This window comes from Rhynchophorus ferrugineus, unplaced genomic scaffold (genome assembly GCF_030347505.1).
Source record: "Rhynchophorus ferrugineus isolate W39M unplaced genomic scaffold, kcgeb_rfMv2 rfM4, whole genome shotgun sequence".
NCBI classification, from domain to species: Eukaryota; Metazoa; Arthropoda; class Insecta; order Coleoptera; family Curculionidae; genus Rhynchophorus; species Rhynchophorus ferrugineus.
Genome location: NW_027472583.1, coordinates 4,878,222 through 4,898,606, shown reverse-complemented (window position 1 = coordinate 4,898,606; position 20,385 = coordinate 4,878,222). Strand labels below are relative to the sequence as shown.

At 33.9% G+C, this 20,385-nt stretch overlaps 3 protein-coding genes across 9 annotated transcripts in view; 1 reads left to right on the top strand and 2 right to left on the bottom strand.

The window, feature by feature from the left end:
• LOC143196616 (uncharacterized) overlaps positions 1 to 14,154 on the top strand; it is a 126,968-nt gene extending 112,814 nt beyond the window's left edge. For 4 of the 6 annotated variants that reach the window (XM_076404454.1, XM_076404455.1, XM_076404456.1 and 1 more), the window contains 12 exons: positions 7,492 to 7,727; positions 7,785 to 9,078; positions 9,699 to 9,984; positions 10,300 to 10,550; positions 10,614 to 10,802; positions 10,864 to 11,094; positions 11,153 to 11,291; positions 11,346 to 11,498; positions 11,560 to 11,860; positions 12,483 to 12,726; positions 13,178 to 13,426; positions 13,535 to 14,154. In XM_076404454.1, the coding sequence (XP_076260569.1) occupies positions 7,492 to 7,727; positions 7,785 to 9,078; positions 9,699 to 9,984; positions 10,300 to 10,550; positions 10,614 to 10,802; positions 10,864 to 11,094; positions 11,153 to 11,291; positions 11,346 to 11,498; positions 11,560 to 11,860; positions 12,483 to 12,726; positions 13,178 to 13,426; positions 13,535 to 13,715 (3,754 nt within the window). In that variant the 3' untranslated portion in view covers positions 13,716 to 14,154. The remainder of the gene's footprint in view (positions 1 to 7,491; positions 7,728 to 7,784; positions 9,079 to 9,698; positions 9,985 to 10,299; positions 10,551 to 10,613; positions 10,803 to 10,863; positions 11,095 to 11,152; positions 11,292 to 11,345; positions 11,499 to 11,559; positions 11,861 to 12,482; positions 12,727 to 13,177; positions 13,427 to 13,534) is intronic. The other 2 variants (XM_076404458.1, XM_076404459.1) reach the window with 1 other exon arrangement.
• LOC143196617 (leucine-rich repeat-containing protein 23) lies at positions 2,902 to 5,453 on the bottom strand. Its single transcript, XM_076404460.1, has 3 exons — positions 4,849 to 5,453; positions 4,131 to 4,590; positions 2,902 to 3,226 (listed from the first exon to the last, which is right to left on the bottom strand). The coding sequence occupies exons 1-3, from the start codon at positions 5,349 to 5,351 to the stop codon at positions 2,999 to 3,001; spliced, it is 1,191 nt and encodes a 396-aa protein (XP_076260575.1). The 5' UTR covers positions 5,352 to 5,453; the 3' UTR covers positions 2,902 to 2,998.
• A 2,295-nt stretch (positions 14,155 to 16,449) lies between the features above and the next one.
• Sfxn2 (Sideroflexin 2) lies at positions 16,450 to 20,321 on the bottom strand. 2 transcript variants are annotated; one of them, XM_076404451.1, is made up of 8 exons: positions 20,047 to 20,321; positions 19,717 to 19,833; positions 18,989 to 19,205; positions 18,562 to 18,760; positions 18,348 to 18,500; positions 17,816 to 17,955; positions 17,711 to 17,758; positions 16,450 to 17,339 (listed from the first exon to the last, which is right to left on the bottom strand). In XM_076404451.1, exons 2-8 carry the CDS (start codon positions 19,820 to 19,822, stop codon positions 17,228 to 17,230), a joined length of 975 nt encoding a protein of 324 aa, XP_076260566.1. In that variant the 5' UTR covers positions 19,823 to 19,833; positions 20,047 to 20,321; the 3' UTR covers positions 16,450 to 17,227. The 2 variants fall into 2 exon arrangements, with proteins under 2 accessions (XP_076260566.1, XP_076260568.1); XM_076404453.1 differs by having other exon boundaries at positions 19,931 to 20,061.
• Positions 20,322 to 20,385: the final 64 nt, after the last annotated feature.

The following is a 20,385-nucleotide window of genomic DNA, read 5'->3' as shown; positions in this document are numbered from 1 at the left end:
ATTATAACTGAAATGTCAAAATTATACTATAACATATTTAATTTATGTAAATAAACAGAAAAAATGTATTGAAAAGATAATAACTGCAACATTCTAGCAAACAATGCTGCATAATTAGTCCGATGGTAGTTATTTTATTACTTTACCTGCAATTTTTATGAAGCTAAGTAAAATAATTACCTTTACAAGTAAATGAATTTAATTATCTTCGGACTGTAAATTATTATCGTGTTATACCATGATATTTACACGTCAAAAATGCGTTGCTTTTTTATTGTTAATATATATTACACGTTATATAATAAAAGTGAGAGAGATGTTAATGTAAGAAGTCAAAAATATTATGATAATCTTCAATAACCTCTTTCGATCGTTTCCGTTTCCTTTTTGGTTATCGTTAGACAATGCTCTCAAGGTCATCAATTTTTTTTGGAGTCTTATTTTGTTTACAAAATAAAAACATCATTTGTTAAGTTCGAAATATGAATCTCAACAATATGCATATTAGTTTATGTCGTGAATATTAAGCAAATATATCGTAGGAGCCTCACCTCAGTTGTTGTCAGTCCTAACCTGCCTTAAAGAAGATATACCGTAAAATTTACGAACAGAAAGCAGAATGGAGGTCAACGGTGTACATATTTACCATTTTTAGATTTTCGGACGATACCTCTTAGCTTTCATGTTTCACTAAAATTGTTAGATAAGAAAGTATGAGATATAAATTCTTGTTTAAGATTTAAACTATTAATGAAATATTACATAATCATTGTCATTACTTTAAATAAATACTATGTGAGTATTATCACAAGATTTACCCTGAAAATTGTGTAATGAACTGGTCTGATTCCCAAGAAATCTGGATGCAGCTTGCTATCAGACAAAATTCTAGGAAATTATCATTTCTATACAAATAGCGGTTGCCCGTAGAGAATCGCACGTGTTTCAGTTTAGTTTGACTTTAGCCGGTAATACTGTGTTTATATTTACAAATTTCTACAAAAAAAAATATGTGGGAAACATTTTAATACATGCATTCCGAGAAAATATGTCAAGGGACTGATGATGATTAATAATAATTGACAAGATTGTAAGAACCGTGTTCGTAAAAACTGATAAGTTTTACCTGTTCGTTGTTATTTGATTTGGTGCGGTTATTCTTTAAACTTATCGTGAGTTTCATTAGGTGATAACGATTACAAACCAGTTGTACAATGTAAAAAAAAGTACCACATATTTTTTCTTTGGTGTTGGGACCATTTTAATATTAAAGGGAATAATTTAAATATGATGTTTTATTAAAACTAGTTTTCATAGAATTTTCAATATCAGATTAGAAATGTATTTACTATATATAATATAAATTAAAATATTAAATGTCTCTATAGTAATACATATTAAAATATATGCAATCTCAAGAACTAACACTCATTAATTTTTTTTAAATGGCATTTCCATCAAGTTTCAACAAAGTTTTCATAAGTTCAAATTACCATGCCAGTAAAGATTATAACACAAGTATCATAAGTGAGATAATTTTCAGAACTGTAAGAACTTCAGAGCAGAAAATATAAGTATACATGATCTTTCTTTACTTTTTATAAAATAAACATGGAATAATAATGCATATTAAAACAGACAATATATTAATAAAACAATTTTGAAATTGATATTTGACTTATTAGCATGTATATTAGAACAATAACGAACGAAATTAGGTAATTTATTTTTTACAATTTAGAAATGTATATTAAAGGAATGCATTTAAAGTAAATAATCAAAATAATTGATATAGGGTTCAAAGAATAAAATGTCATATGTGACTTATTGCATTTAAACACCTTTTATTTATCAATATTTTAAAATATTTACCAAAATTACTATTAATAATTCATAATTTCTTATGTGTTCCATCTATGCAAATTAACAGGTCAGTTGAAAAGTCCCCGGCCTAACTCATAGATGGCGCTACTAGAATTAAATCCATATGTTTTTTTAGTTATCCCAAACCCTCAAAAGATGCGTGTATAAATTTGACAGGTGTCGGATCATTAGTTTGTGAATTATAGCATTTTGAGTGAAGCAATTATTGTTACTGTGAAAGAAATGGATAAAAAGGAATTTCGCATGTTGATAAAATATTGCTTTTGAAGGGAAAAAATGCAGTTGAAGCAAAAACTTGGCTTGATGCCGAGTTTCCGGTCACTGCCCCAGGAAAATCAACCATCAAGGATTGGTATGCCAAGTTTAGACGTGGTGAAATGAGCACCGAAGACGGTGAACGCAGTGGATGACCAAAAGAGGTTGTTAGCGGCGAAAACATTTAAAAAATCCACAAAATGATTTTGACTGACTGTAAATTGAAATTGAATGAAATAGCAGACACTCTAAAGCTATCAACTGAACGTGTACATCATATCTTCACGAAATACTTGGGTATGAGAAAGCTCTGTGCAAAGTGGGTGCCGCGCGAGCTCACTTTTGACCAAAACCAACGACGAGTAGATGATTCGGAGCAGTGTAGTTTATTCAATGTTTTTTTTTGTACATACGGCATCAAGGTGTTTCATGTATTGCCTGCCGCAATTTGTAGATTCGTTTGTTTTGTTTATTTGTTTATTTTCCTTCTCATTCTTCATGTTCGAACCCGAATGAGAAAATACAAATGACGTAAACGAATGAGCCTGTCAAAGTCCTCCACAAATTTCGATGGCGCATATACAAATAAACTTTGGATAGACTATATATACACTGCTACTTTAGATAGACTTTAACTTCTATTATGTAACTTTTTAAATGGCCTTAACAAATCTGTTAATGGTCTAATTCACGAAGATATTCTTTAAATCGCCAATTACACCTACCACTACAATTTTCGAGACGTTACTTTATTAACATTATCCTACTCATTAAACGTACACAAATAACGATAGTCGTACAATAAAACCGTCTAAATACATCCAATTTTAATGATCATCGTTACGTACGAGAAAAACCTTTATTCGTTCTCTTCATCAGTCGTTGCCTGATCGAACCTATTGTTCGCCCTGTCATCATCGTAGTCCGTTTCCGATTCGCCGCCGACCTCGCTGGTATAGGTCGTAGTAGGCGGTTCGGTTTCGTCGTCGTCGCTGCTTATTTCGCCCATGATCTCTTCCACCCTCTTGTCCTTATACAGGAGGGCTTCCTGGCGTTCCTCCATCGTTACCACCACTTTGTTGATTCTCTACAAGAGATGTGATTAAAATACTAACGCGATCGAAAAATAGTAAGACGTTTGGAATGTTAGGTCTATACATTCGTTTTAAAAGATTTTCTCTTAATTTGAAGCTTTATTATGAAAAATAAGTACATTGTATTTTATTAACCGACTTCAAAAAAGGAGGTGGTTCTATGTTAGGCTGTATATATTTTTTTAATGTATGTTCGCCGATTTCTCCGTCAGTTGTGGACCGATTTTCAAAATTATTTTTTTATTCGAAAGAGTGCACTTCCGATGAGCTCCCATTGGAACCAAGTCAGGATCTGATGGCGGAGGGGGGAAATCGAGGGAAACCCTCAAATTTGAAAGGCACGTACAAAATTTTTACATATTTTTTTATCTAAAATAATCAGATATTTGTTTATAATGTTATTGCTGAGCTGATATGATGGAAAATCGGAAGTCATTCGGTGGAAAAGTCATTCATTTTACTTTTAAGCACTAACCATAGCATATAAGACCTTGTAGAAGTATCGTAAACAACTGTTTCTATGGTGTAATGGTTAGAGCGTTGAGCTCCCGAACGGAGGTTGCGGGTTCGATTCCCGTCGGGGCCAATAGCTTTTTGTTATTATGGTTCAGTTAGAACATTTGTCATTTGTCACCTAGGCTAGGTAGCGCACCCCGGGGCCTGAAGCGTTGCTTATTTTCAATCATTGTATCTTTATAACTATTTTTCCTCATACGTGCTGCACCGTTACTTGGCTTACCCATTGTAATGTTTTAATAAAAAAATTGCACCGAAAAATAATTAAGGAACTCTTACTAAAAAGTAAAAATATTGTAAATGATTTTGTAATATATACACAAAATCCTTCCTAAAGTAATTTATTAAAAATATAAGTTTTATTAGAACAGGACATCTTACCACCAACTTAGGGAGCAATACCAGCAGCCCTGTCCGTATTGGATCCAATTTCTTGACAGGTTCATCCTCACCAAACACTTCTTCGTCGTCCTCATCTTGCCCTTCACCAGCAACGCTTTTCCCAGCCGATCGTCCGTCAACCGGGTTACCCGTAATGATCAGAGTCTTCAAGTTAGGCAAGCTGGCCAGTTTTCGGAACTGTCTCAGCTTGGTCACGTTGTTGTTCCTCAAGTTCAGGTACTCCAGTTTGGAGAAATCCTCCGAGAATCCACTTAACTTCCTGATTTTGTTATCTCTAAGGTGAAGGGTGGTCAGGTTGATAAGTTTGGTGGTTATCAGGCCAGATAACCGGGTGATTTTGTTTTGGGCGAGGAAAAGGCGTTCGACGGTGTCTGGATAAGAACCGCTGATGTCCATAAGGTGGTTTCCTTTCAGATTCAGTTCCTTCAAATTTTGTAATCTAAGATTTAACAAAAGAAAATACATTTAGTGTCACATTTAGTTCACAATGTCGATTCTCAATGTGGTCAAAGAATTAAATTGTAAGAGTAAATGCATACTGAGTCACAGCGAAGGTTTCGAGAATTAGAGTTTTACCCAGTTTAACGCAAAAATTCCGCAGAGTCTGTAATGGAAGTCATAAAACACGCTTAATGTCCACTGGGCAGATTATTAAAACACTAAGAATAAAACGACTTGTATAAAATCCATTAAATACCTTTCTTTTTCAAATTGAGCTGTAAAGATTTGGTTGAACTCCAGATTCAACGTCTCCAACATGGGCTGGGCTATATCGTACGTCTCTTCGATTTTATTAATGTTCAACGACAACATCTGCAAGTAGGGCATACTATTCAACGATCCGGACTCAACGCGATTCCTGTCCGCTTTCAGCAGTATCAGGAACGGCATCTTGCACAACACCTGCAGCGCGTCCAGGTTCAGAAAGTTGCCGCTCAGATCGACGAACAGCACGTGCTTGAAGCTTAAGATGATCGAAACGTCGGTCAGCTTCATGTCGACTGCCGTTATCATCAGATAAGCGTATCTAGCACCACTTTCGTCTTTGCCCAACTTGTCAAGGCACCTGGATGCTTGTTCGAACGTCAGTTTCTTCTCTTTGACAGGCACATCGAAAGAGACGACGAACTGGGGCACGGGGGGCTGGAAGAATGGATAATCCTCCCCTCTAACGGTTTTATCGAATTCGCCTTCCGCCATCCTCACTTCAGTGCAAGTGACATTGACAAAATAGACAGACTTAAATGCGATCTCCCCTGTATAAAGTTGTAGGCAAGTTTTGTTCGTCTAAACCACCTGAGGCGGTGAAGATTATTTACTAGAGAGGAAATTAAAACAGAATTGTAGTATCATATTTTATTTAAATATAGTTAACATTTCTATAAAACATTTAATCAAAAAACAATATCTAATCTAACAAATAATAGCTTATGTTATTGTCTTAATTATTATAAAACAAAAATCTGTAAATTAAAAAATAATTTGTCCAAAATAGACTTAATATTTTTAACAAAAAAAAAATGAACTGACCTCAGAACATAAATAACGAAGTCACTAAAAAGTAAAAAATAATCAGACTTAGATGTCTAACATAAAAAAAGTTTTTAAATAAAAAATATGTACTTAATAATCGTTTAGCTTAAGACCTGCCTAAACCTATTTATCTATTTACAATATTATTTTAACTACCACCAACTGATTACTTTGAAGTCGGTACCGAGCAACAAATTTTATTTGTTTTGTTCGTAATTTGATTTTGTGTATATGTCACAAAATTATATTATTATTTTTGAATTGTTTAGGCTATAATTTAGAAATAACGAAATAACCTCGAAATCAAATGGATCTAAGAAGTTTTCCAAGATTTCTCCATGAAACATGAAAGGACGCTACTAAATCACATAAACTACTGTACATCGCGCAAAAAACCAGAATATTGAAGCAAACCAAACCACATTTGTATAACAGGTCAATTGAAAAGTCCCCGGCCTACCATAGTAAAACACATTTTTTGGCAAAATTAGTTTTTTTTATTCAACATAATTCCCTTCAAGGGTGATACACTGATTATAGCCACCCTCCAACCTTTTGATACCATTTTTGTAGTACGATTTGTCCTTTGCTTCAAAATAGGCCTAAGTTTCGTCCATCACCTCTTCATTCAGCATTCTTTTGAGATCTGAGAACAGGAAATAGTCGCTGGATGCCAGATCTGGAGAATACGGTGGATGAGAACGCAATTCGAAGCCCAATTCATGGATTTTTACCATCGTTTTGACTGACTTGTGACACGGTGCATTGCTTGGTGAAGCAGCACTTTCTTTTTCTTCAAATGCGGCGTCCCAAAATACAGACGCCATAACCTTACCAACCGACTGTTGCATTTTCCCACGCTTTGGAGCGGGCTCATCGTGTGCAGTTCACTTGGATGACTATCGATTGAACTTCGGAGTGAAATGGTGAAGCGATGTTTCATCCATTGTCACATATCGATGCAAAAACTCATTTCTTACGCTTGATCATCTTCAAACACTATTTCCAATCATCAACTCGTCGTTGTTTTTGGTCAAAAGTGAGCTCGCGCAGCACCCACTTTGCACAGAACTTTCTCATACCCAATTATTCGTGAATGATACGATGTACACGTTCAGTTGATATATTTAGAGTCGTATCTTTCGAGTGTCTGCTATTACATTCAATTTCAATTTACGATCATATAATTGTGGATTTTTTAAATATTTTCGTCGGTAACAACCTCTTTTGGGTGTCCACTGCGTTTTCCGTCTTCGGTACTCATTTCACCACGTCTAAACTTAGCATAGCAATCCTTAATGGTTGATTTTCCTGTGGCAGTGTCCAGAAATTCTATAAAGCCAAGTTTTTGCTTCAACTATATTTTTTCCCTTCAAAAAGCAATATTTTATCAACATGCGAAATTCCTTTTTATCCATTTCTTTCACAGTAACAATAATTGCTTCACTCAAATTGCTATAATTCACAAACTAATGATCCGACAGCTGTCAAATTTATACACGCATCTTTTGAGAGTTAGGGCTAACTAAAAACATATAGATTTAATTCTAGTCGCGCCATCTATGTGTCAGGTCGGGGTCTTTTCAATTGACGTATTAGGTGCTCTTAACTTTAGTTTAATTAGTAATTTTAATTTGAGATTCAATCTATAAATTAATTTGTAAATTAAGATTGTACTAAGCGTATATACAATTTAATCAAAAAATATATACTAATATTAAGTACTAAAATATCATTTTATATAATATGCCTTATTTTTGCCTTATTAAGTAATTTTGTTGTCTAATACCGATAATTATTATTTCAGGACCTATACTAAACTAAACATGTCATCGGCCATATGCAAAAATTTCGTCCAGAACGCATGGAAAAAGGAATTGTGTTCAAACTGCTTCAAGTCCAAGGACGAGCACGCTCCTATGCCCAAACCCAAAGATGTTCCGCTCATACCCAGCTCAGAAATAACCGGAATAATAAAAGACCCGAAGAAGACCAAACCCAAACTTAACGTTGAATTCACCAAGGAATTAAGCGAATTTATTGGTAACTTTCAACGCAAACCTTATATTCATCAGTATATTAAACTTTTCTACTTGTTAGGTTATGGCGGAGAAGACTGGTTATCAGAAGAAGAAGAAGAAACCGAAACTGAAGACGTGGTATACGAATCCGAAGATATAAACGAAGATGATTTGTTAACCGACTCGGATGAAGATGAACTAACTAAGGAGCTCCGAAGACAGACCAAGAAAAATACCAATTTCAACACGGTATCTCTGAAGGAGTTGATAGAAGAAAAGAAAACGTATGCTCATTTGAAGCTTGGCAAGCCGTTGGTAGACGCTGAAGGCAAAAAGCAGACGCTTTTGGTATCGGTAACCCCATTCGGCGAGGACAGTTCCAAGAAATACAATAACATAATAAGCAACAACAAAGATCTCTCTCACATATCAGGTTTTACGAAAAGCTTAAAAGACAATGTAACGGAGAAGAACAACAGAAATGCTAACGTTGTTTTAACCAGTTATAATCACAAGCCCGAGAATGATATTGTTATAGGTGGTAAGGAAGAGAAATCGCTGTTGGATGAGATATCCGAGACCCTAGAGAAAGGCATCAATCCAATTCAGATTTTGGAGAAGTCAAAAAAAGATACCGATATTGATAGGAAATCGAATAAGGAAAATATCAATACCACTCGAAATGAAAAGTCAGAAAGTACGAGCAAAAGCGAGAAGAAAGTAACTCTGGCGCGAACTCCTGCGCTGAAAAGTAGAGATATGGAAAAACCGGTTATTTATCAATCATCCGGGCCAAAAACAGAGCTCCTGAACCAAAAAAATACAAAATTAAATGAGGACATTCTTCCTCCAAACGAGGAAGTCAACAACAACGATAGTGAAATGCTCAGCGATGGTGATCAGAAACTCTTTAACGATATTATACAATCCTCAAAGTTCATTAAGAACGAAGTTCAAAACTCTTCTAGTAATGCCTTACCAGTTACCAATAATTCCAACGTCAGTGCTAAAAAAGAGGTGCTCCCATCTCTGACAATACCCCCACAGAGCCGAGAACAAGCCGGTAAACCTGATGGTCGCGAAGACCCAGAAGCACCCGAACTACCAGCTCTCCCAACAACACCCCCACCACATCTTGAAACCCAAACATCTTTTCTACATGGTAATGTAAACAACAGTAGCAGTACCGCGCCAGCTTCGAATGCTCATCACGCGTCAGTTTATGAGAAACCGAAAATTCCATCCAAACCAGCTGTTGTTTTGACCCGGAAACCAATGAGCATGCAGAATAACATTCAAACGCCTAATCAAGTATTGACTACCTTTGCCAAGGAGCCACTGACAAAGCAGGATTCAGGGGAAGTTGATCCCAGGTAAAGATAAAAATAAAGACGAGAGTAAGAACTCATTCAGACTATGGCGAATAACCCATCATAATTAATTCTAATAGTTTATCATTATACTAACATGTTTATACGCTCTCAATATGAAGTATGTGTATATATGAAATCGTAAATTTAAAATACTTGCTAATATTGTAAATTGACAAAGATGAAATATTTTTAGAAAGTTTAATGATGAATATTAAAAAAGTAAATAAATGGCAACCATCTTACGAAAGTTCAATATGGCTAATAAATGCTTACTTATGGTTTAAAAATAAATTGCTTACTGTTTTGATCGAGGTGCTAAATGGGGCTAATGTTTTAGTTGTCCAAAGATCGACACGTAAGTAAGCTGTATTAAAATATTCTTCTTTAGTATATTAAACATATTACACATGTTGGTTTCATAAAGCGTTTCGAATGATCACCAATACAATAAAATATTTTAAAAATATATTATATTTTTCTTATTGGGTACTAGAGAGACGAAAGAAACCGTTATCATAATAATCACTAGTTAAAAGAATGCGTACTAATCCTTCACCAAATAACATTAGCGAAGGAAGTAAAATTCAACACTTCGAGTTAATACCAATATTGATTTATAGATTAAATAAAAGAAAAGCGCCAAAACCACCTGAAGAAACGCTGGTCCTTAATGCTACAACTGGTTTTTCCAGCAAAAATATTCCGGGATACGGCAGAAACTCCACGGCTCTCACGAATGTCGATTCGCCAGTTGTGAGGGAAATCGAGAAAAAGGACAGATACGAAAGAGCCAGTTCTTGCACACCGAAGATGTACAGCTTCAACGGAACAAGTCCGGAAAAAGATTATCAAGCGCCCGCTCCGATACCAAGAAAGAATTTCTCAGTTTCTACAGATAATTTAGTGGTAAGTTTTGTATCCCAAAACATTAAAATATTTGAAATAAGTAAAAATTATTTCAACTTCTTAAGTTCAAACTTTTTAGAGGCAAATAATATGATTCGCTGAGGAATAAGTACATTGCACATTTTGATGCATGAGTTTTTACCATTTTACGGGTAAAATCATAATTCCATTGCTATAGTATGGCTTCACTGAACAAGCGTTATTAAAGATGCCAAGAAAAAACCGAAATTATTCATTTCCCAATCAAACGTATATTTTTTAGTTATTTACAAATCCGATTCAAAACCAAGTCTTCTATTAATTGATTTGTTTCAGGGTAATGGTAACGATGAGAAACGTAAGGAAAAAACCAAAGGCCGCTTTTCTCTGCGAAAATTCTTACGAATGGGCTCCAGCAAGGACCTGCCCAAGCTCTCCTCCGAGATGACTTGTGAAGAGACGGTAGTGTTGCCAAAACCAAAACCTAGATTAGTGATAGTACATCCTACCGAACTGAATGGTTCCAAGGTTGAGGTGGTTACCAAGCCGGACCTAGTCGATTCTTTCAATATTAACAGCATAGAACGGTAAGCAATGTTTTCATAAAATCAAAATATTCATACATAATTGTGATTTTTCTTCAAATTTAGTCCCAAGTCGGCTAAACCTCCTCCACCACCGAGGAACTACGATAACTGGAAGCCTCCCGTATCTTCTCCACCACCACCTAAAAGTTTGGAGGTCATAACGAAACAAAAAGCGCTCTCCAGGAGTAGTTCCAGTTCGAGCACCAACAAAAACAAAACTGAAACGGTATATGCTAACATTGGAGAGGTCAGGTATGATAGTTGTCTTGATTTTGTTCGCAATATAATATTAATTGCTTTTATGTTAAATTAGATCCGCTATTGTCCCCAATAAGCCAGTGAGGACAGCTAGTATGAGAGAAAGAGAAGCTATGCAGCAGAAACAAATGCAAAGCAAGAAGAATATATACGAACCAATCGGAAATAATCGTATAAAGTCCACCGAAAACGTGTACGATTATGTTAACACTCGATCGAGTAGTCCCAGTAGTGATTCAAGTGGCAAGAACAGTCCCAAAACGAAAACTATTAGGTTAAACAAGCGGTAAATACTTGTTTTAAGATATAACGTGCCTAGTGCTGACTTTGTGTGTTATTTGCAGATCCGAGAGTTCTATAGATGTTTCTGGCGAGTATTTCAAATATGGAAATATTCCAAGAAGCTTGTCTTTGACATACTGCGGAAGCGAAACAGAATCCGAGATTTATTCACCGTACAGTTTCTATGGCAGTGAAAGTGAGGTAAGTCTAAACACAACATAGTGAAAAAAGGCTCTTAATGACGGTTTCCTTTAGGTAACTGAAGATGATCATGATTGGATTCAAAACGGCAGGACGCATAAATTGCGGTCAAGGAAAGGTAGGAGCATAGTTCACAAGAACCTCGAAGACAACTACGGCGCTGTAGTGGTGGCAAATCATGAAGCTCTCGCTCAAGTTCTTGAAAACGTATGTTCAGGATATTTTCAAGCTGAAACACTCAATTGTAAAAACGCTTATTGCTTTACAGATTCAGCAAACTGCCTTCGTTCAACCAGCGTTAAGAGGGCTGAAAATGTGTTCCAACTTGCGTCTAACGGACTTCACTATGAAATCGGGCATTACTCCGATAACCATCGGCTCAAGAACCTTCCATCAAGCTTTGTGGGGTGCTCAGCATGTCACCCTGATGTTTAGTACTGGGGTCGCTTCTAACTCATCTACCATGAACCTAGGTACTTTCAATTTGAATTCAGTTACCGATTTTAGTGACCTGGTATCTAGTGAACTGTTACCGGGTAAAAAGGAAGGAACCAGTAAATATATTCAAGGTAAATTATGAATTATTAACTATTATTTTTTAATCTGAAGAAAATATTTAAACACTATATTAGATTGTTCAATAAGTTCACAAAGATGATATGAATTTTTAAATTGTTGAAACAACTTTTTCAATACACTTTGCAAAATAATTTTTGTTGTGTGAACAGAGCAGAACTAAAATAACACCGGCTGAATAAACTGGATGTTGAAACCATTCCTACTTTAATTCAGATATTCAATAGATATTTTTGAGCTATGTAAACTGGTGTAGTATCTTGACGGCAAGTAATTTTTTTTCCTTGATAAGTTGGAACTTTTTCTACGAATTTTTTTATGTAATTGCTCAAAAAAATTACGATAATAATCTGAATTTATGTTGTTCCTCCCATTGTGAATCTCTGAACATAAACTAACGGTACTTTTTACGTTCTTGGTTTAAAAATCTCATCCTTTTTAAAGTCCCATTTGAATGTGTCTATGCTTGCTACATCTTTGAAATCCTATAATTTAATTGTGCAGTTTTATGGGTTATACAGTATTTAGTAAGACGTCAAATTTTTAGTTCTATTTTTAATATTGAACAACGTATTGCCTGCTAATTATTTATCAACAACAATGATTGATTTTTAGCTACAGTAGCAGTATTGCCATGGCTGCAAATAAATACTATTGAAACATATGGCGAATGTTTGAAAAATAAATCAACGCAGGATGAAACCTGGAAGGATGGGTTCTTTATAATGCTGCAACTGGTGAATGCCCTAAAGATGCTCCAAGCTCAAGGAATCGAAGAACTGCCGTTAAGCCTCAGCAGTTTTGTGCTCTGTAAGGATATGGACAGGGATACTCATCACAGACTGTGCATTCTTCAAGGGTAAATATTTTCATGTAATAATAATATAGTTCTTTTAGGGTAAATTTTATATTTCTTAGTTACTGATTGCAGTGTACTTTTTAAAAATAATCTGAATTCTTTTCTTTTTAATATACTCATTCCATTAGATTTCTGTTTCAAGATTCGTCTCACAATAAATGTTGTAATACTTAATGTAGGTCCATTACACTTCCTTCTGGTACATTTGCTTTAGTTTCTTTAATTATTGAGTAAGCCATATTCGATTCTTGACATTCAAACACTCTGGTTGAGATATGCAACTTTAAGAGTTCAATACACTCTTTCGGTAACATTTGTTGAAACTTGTAAATAAGTTACATTTCTCAAACGCTTGGTGTACGCCTGAGAATAAAGCTTATAAACTATTAACCCTTTACTAATGACAATAGGAAAACGTATTCGAAAATATTAAACTATTATTTTTAAACAGTATGACGCCAGAGTTGATGACCCTCAATTCCCCCGAAGAAAAGTACGGCAGTCTTTGCATGTGTGCAGCTAAAGCTATTTTGCTTCTCCAACCGTATTCAAAAACCACCAGCCTCATCCAGTCATTGTTGAACAATGAACGATCGGTGTCACTGACCCAAGTGAAAGCAGTTTTAGAGTTCAGCCTCTGGGGACCATCCGATGTGTCTCTAGGATCCACCGTAAGGGAACGAGAACTTACACTTCAGAGGTATGTTTAACATATTGTTAATCTGCTTTAGCATCTTAGACTTCTTCTGATTAAGTACTGTAAAGTATTACGGTTCAAAATAAGTTCACAATACAATATCTGTTTCAGATGGCTAGATCTTCAGCGTGCAACAGTTTTGCACGGCCTAGTCTGTGCTAGAGTGCAGTTGACAGTATATGAAGAATGTCACTTACTGTTTCTAGTCCGAAGCAATGCTCGTATGATGAGCGACGCCTCAATGCTCATCGAATCAAACAACATGAAATACTCCCATTCTAGCAAGGCCTGATATATATTTTCGTCCTCATTGAAACACATGAATATATCCATCTGATTTTGCTGATCGAATACTATTTTAAATTATTCTTATTTATATATCAACTTGAATTACAGTCACTAAACAATAGTATTTTATTATATTTACTACTAATACAATACCTCCTAATCTAATTAAACTCAGTAATTCCTGAATTGGATGGAAATGGAGCAAAATCATTTTTGTTACTATGTTGTCAACAATTAATTGTAGAGTGGGTTGAATGTAAATATGATAACGAGATCTAGCTTCACAAACTGCCATTAGGAGTTATCAATGTTTAGTATGTAGTTTGTTTTTGTACAGAACCTTTGTATTTTTATATATAGAAAAAATATTATTTATGGAAATGTTTATGAAATTATAAATAATTGTATATAACATTATTTTGAAAATAAATTTTTTATTTATACTTTTGTGTTTATTTTTTTATGATTTGACTAAAGTATTAAAGACCACATTCAAGTTTGTATCTAATTACCTGTAAAATACAGTGATTAATGTTTTGTGTTCCAAGGCACATTGTTGTCACAAGGTCCCCACTATATATTCTTCAAACATTTAATTTTGAACTCTCAAGTTTCATTGCCTCTTACCATGACCTAACATAAGAGGTAATAATTCTCCTTAATGTGATACTAGTACACCTAAGATTTCAAGATTATTAATTTCTGATACTTTACAATTTGCAACCCATTAATATTACTTCTATTAAGTTGTAATTGTAATCATTTGGTCTCTTGGAGGCTAGTATTTGAGAAGATGATAAGGTATTTGTTTTAGAATTTAAAGTTCTACTTCCAACATTATGAAGGGGTGTTCTTGTTTTCACCACTCACAGTGATAACAGAACTAACCGATTTGGTACATCCGACCAAAAACACGCCAGTAAAACTTGAGGATGGTCTCTCTAAGATGATCAATTACCAGTCGGAAGATTTAATGCCGAAGACCATCGTTCGAATCCCAGGTTAAGTATAAGACACTGTCAAAGTAATTACAAAGTTTATAAGGTTGATGCGACAAATCCATATACTCAATGATCTCCTAGGTGGAAATTAGGTACGAGGCAGTCAAGCAAACTAGTATATAAACCATTCGTTGACTATTTAAAGCTAATCTACAAACCGAATAAAAATTAAATCTACCGATGTCAGTACGAAAATTCGTCAAATGAATTGTTTACAACAAAAGAAGTAGTACGCTATGATTTAATAAACAGACAACTGTTGAAAAATTTATAAAAAAAGAAGGATTATAACAATTCCTGCGAAAGAGAGTTCCATCGTGGATTAAAGAGAGTTTTCTAAGTCACGTGAACAATGTGGAATTGATCGTATCATTGATTGTAAAAGGACAGTAAAGTAGTTTCTCGTTCACTAACTATAAAATATAGTTTTCACCACTTACGATTGTTCAAGAACATCTTGCAAAGGAATGTGTTCATACATTAGCCTAGTTTATGTTCGACCAAAATACGTGGAATCTACCTTCAAGTCTTTGTTTTTGTTTCTTTTGATGGAAATATCTGCTGAGCTGCAGCTTCTTGTTGCATTTGCGTTGATTTTTCACCTGTCTGTGTTGTTGAGAGTTGAGACATTCAAATCGCGACTGGGTACTAACAACTAAATACCAATAACTACACACATAATAATACTTTGTACTTTTGTAAACACTTTTTATTTTTCCATTACTGAAATTCGTATAGTATGAGATCCGAATGTACAGGTTATCATTCTGCTAATCTGAGAATTTTATTCGTATTTTTCAAAGCAAATTTATTTATTTGAATTTCAAATACTAAGCGATGATATATGTGAAGTGTTTAACGAAAAAATGGTAATCGAACGGGATATAGTCCAGCCTATAGGGTAGATGCTTTCATATTGACCCATTCAGGCCGTTTTTCAATTTGCTTTAACAGGCTTGCTTTGATTGAATTAGTTGTTAATAAAAAATTCATGAATGAAAACTAGGTTCGCTAAATTTTTCACTGTTAATTCACGTGGAATCCAAGTATCGAGCTCCGTTTGGTATTCCGTGTTATGTAAATGGTTCAAAACTGGTTAATGGTTGGCGTCACTATTTTAGATGAACCTGAACTGTTTAATTTTGAAATTCTTTTAGGAAAAACTAAAATTACTTCTTCTCCAGCCTTATATAGCCAATTTAAAATAACACGTCATCACGATATCCAGTGTATTGTAATTTGTAAATTCCTTTAAAATCAAACAATATTTTCCTTCTCGTTTTATTCTAACTAAAAATAGAGATACAATCCTATCTGCATACAAAATTCGTCTGGTTGTCAAACGTCTTCAAAACATTACTGATAGTAATTACAGGGTATAAACCTGCACACATTGTTTTGGCGCTTCGCTTGTTTTGATGAATTTCAAATTGCTGCTTATTTAAAATTTTGTTAAATGTCAAAGCCAAAATAAATTAAAGCTCGTTGATGTGGCAACATTGCGGCGTTTTGTCATAAATTTAGACAACGTGGGTTCACTGTTGTATTGAATGGACTGTATGTAGGGAATTCGTTTTCTTTTTTATAAAAGAAATTTTTGTTTTATAAAGCTTATATAACGATACTTAATTCCCTTCCTTTCTTATTTATTTTTTTGCCATAATGGCGGACAAAAAGTGCTAAAACGATGGAAAAACTGTAAAAATTTTATTTCTAACAAGGGTAAGTAAAAAACCATTTTAACACAAGTTGATTTAATAAATCGCATACAATAGTAAAAACAAAAACAAACAATAAATCGTTTTACAGAAAATATAACAGTGAAAAAATATTGCTTCGAATACGGACGATGTATTGTATAAAAAACAAAAAGTTCCTGTGCGTATGTGTATTGCCTCGGTTTATTTTCTGATTTCAAAACTTTTATTGTAAGTTGCAATTTAGCTGTGACTTTTTAAGTAACATGCACTACTATTCCGACTACGAGAAATCTGTCACGAAGTTGCCAACACTCCGTAACAGCAGGGTCCTATGATATATTCTCAAATAAAAAGAATTTGTAAAAATTTAAATAGGTAAAACTTAATAATTTAGGTGTAAAAATTTACAATAAATAATAACTAATACGAATTAAGAATCATTTAAGTAATTTAGAGTAATGTGCGTTTGTATCTGGGAAGATATATCACAATAGCTAGTGTTTCTCAAAGTGCATATTGGCAATCGATTAAATGACTTTGGAGAAACGTACTTCCTAGGAATTAAATATTATTAAGCATTTTTTCCATTATTGTCACTGGGTATATATCTTTATCGTCATAAACAATTAACAACCTCCCGGATATAGAATGTAATAAAACAATAAAAAGTGAGATCCTAAATGAAATTATCGCTAAAAACTATTGGCAACTTAATGTCAGCTAATTTTTCTTAAAACTTGCCCATGCGTATTTACGTATACTTTTCTGTGAAAGTCATACCAATTCTCTTGCTATATTATACTAGTATTTTCGTCTTACAATCCTTTGTTGAAGTAGATTCTTTCGGGTACCTTGTCGCCACAGTTGTTCTTGATTTTTTCGTAGGCTTCCGGTTCAATCCAGGCCAAAGTGCTAGTTTTCATGGAACTGCAAAATACATTGCAATATATCACACGTTTTAAATCACAAGTTAATCGGAACTATGTAGCTAAATAAATATAATTGATTTAATAAGTAAATAATGTGAATAAACAATGTCCAATTACATGTGCCTTTTAATTGTTGCACTAGTGATATAAAACAGAAAGAACACAACATTCTGAAGAGGCAAGGAGCGTACCAAAATCTCAGCCAATAGAAGAATAGCCAGAAAAATAGAAAATCGCAATATTGCCTATAAAAACAAAAAACATCGTCTCCCCCACAATGTAAATAAAATTATAGTATTTTTAACAATACTATTAGATAAGAACTAAAACCTTAAACCAAAAGCCGACAAAATATTTATATAAACTTACCATTTCTGGGGAAACAGTCCACATGCTACAGGGACCATGAACGATAGGCTGAAATTATAAACCATTTATAACAACACGCTTAATTTTAAATATTGCAATACTTACAAGCAACCCACCGCCATAACTTGAATGGGTCCATGCAAGTAGGTTATTTTCTTCATAAAGGGGAATTTCTCTGCCCTCTCCATGATTACAGGTAAGATCAACATACCTGGAGCACACATGGTTATACGAGATGTAATCACCTAAAATATGCATATATTGTAAAGGAATATGTATATATTGAGCATAATTATCGCATTGAGATACTTTCAGTGTTCAAATATAGACTTTTTGGAAGGTGTTTTTTAAATATTTTATTTCAATAAATGAAAAAATGGTTGAAGACAAAACCTTTAATATTTACAGGCAATAATGCTAGTTTATTGGACTACAAAAGGTTGAAATTCCCAAAACCCAGATAATTAATTTAGATATTTACATGTTGCTATTGATATAATATAAATAACTTACTGATTAGCTTACTATATAAGATTGTTACGCCACTAATAGTTCTAAGAAAATCATGCTACATATCGAAGGATAAAAAAGTGCTTTCTCATCTCTATATACACTATAATTCATGTAATCGAATTACCTGGGTAAACGCCTTAGCGGCGGCAACCTTTGATTGTCCGACAATTTGACCTTTTTCATCTGAACAGTCAATGCCATAGATGAACTCATTCTGTCTCATGAGAGGGATATTAACGCAGTTGGCCGCTGCTACAGCTGCGAATGGAACATATCTCTGTGAAGCAAACAAATGCGTTTATGGCATTTTCTGTGTAAAGCATTGTTTTGATCCTTACTTGAACAAAGGGGCTAGCTCGTTTCTGCCAGTAGTATTTACAACCCAGAGCTGTAATCATGGCTGACGACGTTGCCGAAACATAGGCTACCACTAATTGGGTTGTGCTTGTTGGGGATTTCGCATTTCGATTCGTATAGTTGACTAAAGCATTGAAGGACTGATTGACCCATTGCCAAAAGACTACCGCAAAAGGCGTTCTAAAAATTAATATAACCGATCATAATGTCAAAAATGAGCATAAATAATATTCTAATTAATATATGTAACAGCTGTCAGTTGTAAAGCAAGTCTAAACATACAAATACATATATAAATATATAAATTCTCATTTTAAATGGATCAGCAAAATAATTAGTTTCAATCGCCAGTTTTGATTAATTAAGTACAAAAATAGTCATAAACGAATTTCTGAGACGGTAACTTACCTGTACCATTGTAACATAGCGCCTGTAATTGCCATACCTCCAGGAACCTGGAATGACATCCTACCGAAAACATTTTGTTTTTCACCGCTGTCCGGATGAAAAGCGCTTTCGTACAACTTTTTGGCATAAATTACTTGGTCCACTGTGGTACCCGGAGGTTCGGCGCCTTTACGGTATTGTTCTACGAGTTGTTTGGCTTTATCTAAAGCTTCATCACCTATAAATATCACCATTTTATCAACATTATCTATAAATATCGCATATCCGTTTCCTTTATATCCTAAATGATCATGAACATAGGTTTTAAAATAATCAGAGATTAAATAAATAATAATATTTTAATATAAAGTTACAAAAATATTACACAACAAAAAATAGTCCAGATATGTATTTTTTTAATTTAGAATGTTTTAAATGAAATATTATGAATTAAATTTAATAATGGATATATGGTTGAAAAAATATACTCTACAAACATAACTAAATAAGAAACGATACTAAATAAGAAATTATAAAGTGAATTTATTTTAATTTTTATGAATACAATTCAATAATCATTCTATTATGTTATTTTTAATAAAATTATGTCCTATGAAAATATATAAAGGACATATAACTTATATAATTAGCAATTCTTAATATTGTCACTATTTGATTGTAACAACATTATATTAATTGTTAAAATTATTTTATCGTTAGGCATTTGTTTGAAAACGTGTGGTACTTACCAACGACGCAAGTTCTAGGGTCTGTCACCCATAAGAAATGTTTAAATCTGCCAACAAATGTGCTCTGGTCCCAAAGCGGGGCATCAATATTCAGTCTTTCTGGCATAATCGGTTTTCCTGAATTCGAAAGTGAGGTTATATAATAAGAAAATCAAAAATGGGTTAATCGATCGCCCTTTTAAAATGTACTTCATGTAATACGAAAACTATTTACCAGTTTGCAGTTAGTCAAAGCAATAATATGCAGATATTAGTTTAAATATATCGAAAACCAAAGTCTAAAGTACCAAATTATGAAAAAAAGTTAAGATAGTGTAACAAATCACTCACCAGTCTAATAATGTTATTGTTTACAGCTCGGTAGGTTTTATTTCTGAAAAAAACAAAATTTTCGAAACGATCAGCTGTTAACTGTACCGAAGCCAGACGCAATGTTGCCGCTTTGCAGGCATCGCTTATAAATTGTTTTAATTAAAACGTACTTATGGCATATTAAACAGCATTAAGTATTCATAGAAGGTTTAATTCAGTTTTAACTCAAAAGTATGTTTTTCAGTTGAATAATAAAGAGATTATTTTTTAATGGACTACTCATTAACAACATTGTTAGATTAGGGCACATGTACATTTTTCACAGGTAACTTGGTCATTGGCTGTGTATTCTACATC